This window comes from Cibotium barometz, chromosome 38, assembly GCF_041138505.1.
Source record: "Cibotium barometz isolate CiBa-2024 chromosome 38, ASM4113850v1, whole genome shotgun sequence".
Taxonomy (NCBI): Eukaryota; Viridiplantae; Streptophyta; class Polypodiopsida; order Cyatheales; family Cibotiaceae; genus Cibotium; species Cibotium barometz.
Genome location: NC_141083.1, coordinates 3,315,527 through 3,321,422, shown reverse-complemented (window position 1 = coordinate 3,321,422; position 5,896 = coordinate 3,315,527). Strand labels below are relative to the sequence as shown.

At 42.6% G+C, this 5,896-nt stretch overlaps 1 protein-coding gene across 1 annotated transcript; it reads right to left on the bottom strand.

Annotated features, from left to right (window-relative positions):
• Positions 1-988: 988 nt before the first annotated feature.
• LOC147616247 (transcription factor bHLH89-like) lies at positions 989-5,188 on the bottom strand. The gene is made up of 3 exons (XM_086777040.1): positions 4,281-5,188; positions 3,572-4,000; positions 989-1,556 (listed from the first exon to the last, which is right to left on the bottom strand). The coding sequence occupies exons 1-3, from the start codon at positions 5,052-5,054 to the stop codon at positions 1,452-1,454; spliced, it is 1,308 nt and encodes a 435-aa protein (XP_086633166.1). The 5' UTR covers positions 5,055-5,188; the 3' UTR covers positions 989-1,451.
• Positions 5,189-5,896: the final 708 nt, after the last annotated feature.

The window sequence follows — 5,896 nt, the reverse complement described above, 5'->3', positions numbered from 1 at the left end:
AGAAAGGTGTAAGCCTTTTGATGTAAGTCCATAATTGTGAGTCCATAGACATGAGCGTGTATACATGAGCCTATAAACATGAGTCTATAGGCATAAGCCTAGAGACGAAAGCTTATTAAAAACCCAAGTATTGATATATATGATACACTTTAAAAATGAGTAAAGAAATCATGTAGCAATCATTCCATACATGATCACTAAAGAAGGTCACAACATGCATAAAGGTACAACACTCGTAATAAAAACTTGATAAAGAGTGATTGCATATACAAAGCAAGAAGCTTACATATTTGAGAAAGAATTATTGCAACAACAACTGAATAAGAGCATGATTATGCCAGATGCTACGTACATAACTATATAGCAAACCATGTTATGCCACATTAGCTTGAACATGTTGTCTTGTAGAGGCTACACCACCTCTAGAAAATTCCCTCCCCCTTGGCCAATCGCATGCAACAAAAAATGAAAGCTATATCTAGTCTAACTACTTTAACAAATGAAAAACATTCTTCTATCTACTTTATTACAAAGAAAACACCTTCCTTTTCCTCTCATCTTTGAGTTGATGAATGTGCAAGATGATTAGTCAGACTTTTTTTGGTAGTTTTTCTTTTATTAGACAAGACATTTGCCTTCACGATCTTTCATATTGTGTATTTGGTCTCATAGGCCATGTTGGCCTTCCATGGATAATTTGCTCTCTGTCTCTCTCTCTCTCTCTCTCCACATACATATGTACATTAATATTCATACAACACAAGCATGCATATTACAAAGTCAAATACTAATAACTAATGTGAGGTACTAGGCTACTCAACCTTTCTCTAAAACAATCCACTCATGATTTCCCTCCAATCTGCAAGGATCCTTATTAAAAATTTTAGAAAGATTATGTGAGGGCATCTTTCTTTTTGGACTCAAAACACAACTATGCTGGCCTTGGTTTGCTTAGGGACGGCTTCAAAAAAAAAAAAAAGAGATTTTTTTAATTTCACTTTCTAGTCTGAATTCTATCGTTAAGAAATAGTTAGTGAAAGTGGTACATATGTAGAGTTAACACGCACGCAATCTCTCTCTCCCTCCCCCTCTCTCTCTCTCACACACGCGCGCACACACACACACACGAAACACAAATGTGCATTTGAAGGGTGACGGCTCCCTACTTAGGCATATCAATGAGAATGTGATTCTGTGTATGCAGTAGACAACCTTGGCTGTGATTTGCGTTTGGGCGCGGGAGATGTAGCCCATCCATTGCCTGCCCGCCAGAAAAACTTGCCTATCAAGTTGGTCTTAGTAGTTGCCCTAATGTATTTCAATTGCCCAAAGGAGAATGTAGTATATGATAATGGTATTACTATTTGAGCTCAAGAGTGTAAAATTTTATCTTTAAATCTCCACCAAAATGTGTTTAACCAGTGTTTTGCTGCTAGTTGTGTCATCCAAAATTATGGGGTTAGCTGCTCAGAAGCATGGTGCATAAACCCTTGATCAACGCTTTCTAGCAACCGGCTTGCAACTTGGCCCGCACTAAATTCTCTTCCTTCTGGCATCTGCAAAGTTGCACACAACGCATTAGATCAAAATCGTTTAGCTTCCACGTCCTTGCAATAAAAAACACACACCAGTGTACGATAAAAACCCGGGTACAGTGTATTTTAGACGGCTGAAATACTTGCAGTTTTTTTTAGTTAAAGGTTTAAAATTTTTAGCATTTTGGGTGTTTTAGTTATAATTACCTTCAAAATAGTTTAAATTTGTAAAAAATAACTCCCGTATTTAGAGATAAAGGTTTTAACCATTTGGTGGAGACCTTTTTTTCTCTCACACACACACCAAGTTTGTGTTTCTGAACCAGTGCAGTTTCAAGAGAATATCCGGTTCTTGTCGTAACAGAATACAAGCTTTTCATGAAGGCACTAACCAGCACTGAATTTTAACTTTTTTTAATGGCCCTTTGAACCACTTTAACCAGTATGTTTGCAGGCATGCACTCACATGAGTGTACAATGCATGTGCATGTGTGTGTGTATATATATATATATATATATATATATATATATATAGAGAGAGAGAGAGGGGGATAAAAATATCGATATATATAAATACATACATACATATATATGCATAGATATATAAGACGTGTACATGTGAGCACACACTCGTATGTGCCCACGTGCATGTGCACGTGTCTATATAAATGTATGTACATATGAGGAAGCCCACATGAGAGCTCCCACAGCCCACCTATATGTTGTTCAGAAAACCACAATTTATAAATTATGGGCCATTTTCTACACAGGTCCACCTTCAAGAACTTGTCTCACAACAGCTATGGACGCAATGCAGCACCAAGTATCCGTGTCTCATGGATGGCATTACCTGCCTATCCATACTGCAGCTCCTGATGGGACAGGACTTGGCATCTTAGTTAGCTACACGGGGGGTGTTCAGGCTTCCCCAAGCCAAATGGGGTGTTTTGCATGTACGCCTACACACAGCATTCCCCAGACGTGCAATCTGACAGGGAGTTGGACAGGCAAGAATGCTCATCCATCCCTCACACACGCTGGTAGATAGGTCCCACATGATGACAGGCTGGGGCAGTTTGTGTGACCAGCCTGAGGCTGTTGAACACACTAAGCATGATGCCCGGGCATTTTCCCTTGCTCAAGCTACCTACCCGCACTTGTTGCACAGCTGACCCAAAAAATCCAACAGCTGAGAGGCTGTCCCAGAGGAGGGGAGAGGTTCTTGGCCAACCGATAGCAAGGCAGGCCTAGGCACATCCTTTTCTTCTTGTAGAAGTTGATACAATTGCAGCGCTCCCCCAGAGCTGCTAACACCATGGAAAAACCAGGTGCTAAACTATCTTTATGGCCATCATCACATTTCACATTATCACTGCTATGCCCCCTTGTGAAGGGGTCTCAAGGTCTGCCCAAGCCCAATGCTGTGGTGGTCCTGGGTTTCTAAGACCTGCCCTTTCAAAGCTTACAACCATAGATAGCATCAGGTGTATGTGTGGACTATGAGTTGCATTTCACCTTGACTTAGGGACTTTCGAGATCTCACCTCTTGCTTTTTATATTCCTAAGATTAAATGCCTCCAGTGAAAGGTCATTGGTTAGTCGTAAGGCCCAAAATGGAGTGACTCGGGGGTCACGTGCATGACTAACCAATCAGCTCTCACTGCAGGCATTTTCATAGATTTTCTTACAAATTCTGGCCAATTCATGCCTACTGATACTGTATTTTGTCCTCAAATACAATGTGAACCCATAAACAAACCTAATGCAGGCACACCCGCCCATCCAAAAGGTGTGAGATATCTGATGCGTCCTGGGCCAGCAAAACTGCCCGTTTCATCCCGGGAGTTCAGGCGCTCATCTTATGTCTGTGAGAGCCCTGAGTAGTGCTCAAAAGTGTGCAACATCCACCTCTGTCATAGTTGTCATCATTAAACTTCATGCGACCCCAAAATCAACCTGTTTAAGCCCCTAACCAAGACTATACTTGAAAGAGTATGAGCCCAAGCAATGCATAGGAGGAAAAGGTTTTCTAGTACCTTAGCATTGAGCATGTACACATTGTGGTTGCCAATCCTTCCACCATTAGCATGAAGAAGCTCCAGCTGAAGCTCATGCAGCATCAACACCGCATTGAGCAGAAGGCTGCGTGGCAACCAATGCTGGGTCACTTTAATGATGGTTTCGTCTTCCACAACCCGAACATCGACTTCTGTCCCATACTTTGACGTCAGCTGCATCCATGTGCCAGTTTTGAGCTCATGAGAACCCTCATCAGAGATGGAGTGATGCTGTCTCCTCTCACATGATCTCGCCATGCCAATGTTTTTGCTCCTGTCCGGGCCATCATCCCCCATTTTTCTTCTCTTCAGATCCCTCAATTCCTTCACATGTTGCAGCTCTTGCATCCTCTCCTTCAGCTCTTGCACATAATCAATGGCATCCTGCACAATAGATGCCCTGTCTGTCTGGAATAAGGCAACATTAGATCAGACTTTGAGAATGAAACAAACCCCTTACATGCATGAGACAAAAAGCTCATCAAGGCTTTACACTCCCTAGCAACTCACCCAAATGCTAAACAGGCCTTTCATTAAATATTACCTAACTGCTTATTCAGAAGTCTTAATGGGAGACAAAGGCGCCTAATTGTTAAAATTAGGAAAACCAAAGGCTAAAATGGAGGCAATTATATCACTTTGGCAAATTTAGCAGCTATGGAAGCCATTCGAACACAAAGTTAAATACCTTAGTTGGGTTGGGGATCAAAGACCTCAAAGCTTGGTATCTCTCATTAAGAAACTCTCTTCTCTGTCTCTCTGTCAAGAAATGGCTAGATGTGGAGGAGGCCAAATCTTCTTTATTGAGGTGGGTACTGATTGAGTCTTGCTCGAGGAGAAGGAGATGGCCATGACTAGATTTGGGGGGCTTGTTCAAGGCGTGCCTGAGAGAGGCCCTCTTAGCCCTTCGTAGAGAAGAAATGGAGGGTTTTTTCAATGGGGGCAACTCAGAACAAAGGGCAGGCAGAGTCGTGCCGTTGGTATTGGTTATAAGATTGCTGAACAATGTGCTAGAGCTCTTCAATCTTGATGGGCTTATGAATGGGCACCCCATGGCTTGATTCAGCAGAGAAGCATAGCTCTGATTGCCTTGTTGATGATCACCATCAACGCGAGCATGGTGAAGATGGCGCTGTTGGTCATGGGGATGGGGATGATGATGTTGCTGGTGTTGATGATCATGATCATGTTGCTGGCTTTGGTGCTGCAAGAGCAGCGCATCTTGCAACGCATAGTGGCTCTCTTGCTCTCCTCCCCCTCCTGCTACTGCTATTGCTGTGCTAGTATTGAGATTAGTGTGGTGTATGAAGGGCTTCTGATGCAGAAGCTCTTGTAGTACTAGGCTGCTGCAATTGTATTCCTCCTCTAAAGCAATGTGAAGTGGCTGGTCTGTCTCAACTGCTTGGTTGGTGGGTGCAACAGGAGAAGGAGAAGGTAGCTTTTGCTGGTGTGCTGCAGGCATCGTTCAAGGGTGGGGAAAGTTCAGGACCAAAGTATGTTGAATTAAGAAAGGGAGGGAAGAGGGGTGGTAGGGGGCCGGGCTATTGGTTGCCTTAGCCAGTAGGTTTAAGACAGTACATAGTACTCTCTATAAGGTATATAGCTTGCCAAAGCTCCCCCACGATTCTTAGGAGTTAATTTGGCTAGAAATAAAAGGGGTGTGGTTCGCTATCATAACTACTCTCACTCACTACTTTGTCTCTACCACACTCATTAAAAAGGGCAGCAGGGCGGACATATGAACCATTTGATCCATCAAAAGTGATTTCCCCCTTATGGTGATCACTTTCTTTTGAACAATAATATATTGATATCTACAAGTTTGTAGCAGCTCTTTACAAAAAAAACTTCCAACCACTTGCCTATTGCTTCTAGTCCCATTCTCTATTAAGAAGGTCACAAACCAGTTCCCACTTCTCATCTTCCCACACAGAAGAGGACATTCCCCAAGAAACCCAACTCCATACAAGCAATCAATAGCACTTCAGAGGTAAACCCTTTGGGAGTCTTGTTCTTCAAAATACTCTCCTTTTGCCTAAACCTTCACGAGAGGTCTTCTCCCCAAAGGATTTGCAATCAAGGCCACAAAGATGTCCACTGGTTGCTTTTCCTTCATGTTGGATCTGGGCCAAAACTTGGGATGTTTGGCTCTAACATCTTTCCAAGTATATACCTGCCATCAATCAATCAGCATTAGGGAACCCTAGCATGTATTAACATCTCATCATAAGAGGCCTAAATCACCTAATCCATGAATGCAATGCCTGCACTGCCTCAGCATATCCAAACTGCTCCAAATTCTTG

What these genes read in the sequence shown, in the direction of transcription:
- LOC147616247 (XM_086777040.1), bottom strand. Translation starts at nt 5,054, where the DNA reads ATGCCTGCAGCACACCAGCAAAAGCTACCTTCTCCTTCTCCTGTTGCA. An exon ending in TGATCCCCAACCCAACTAAG is followed by an intron (nt 4,001 to 4,280) that starts GTATTTAACTTT and finishes GCCTTATTCCAG; the next exon opens with ACAGACAGGGCATCTATTGT. An exon ending in TGTACATGCTCAATGCTAAG is followed by an intron (nt 1,557 to 3,571) that starts GTACTAGAAAAC and finishes GCAACTTTGCAG; the next exon opens with ATGCCAGAAGGAAGAGAATT.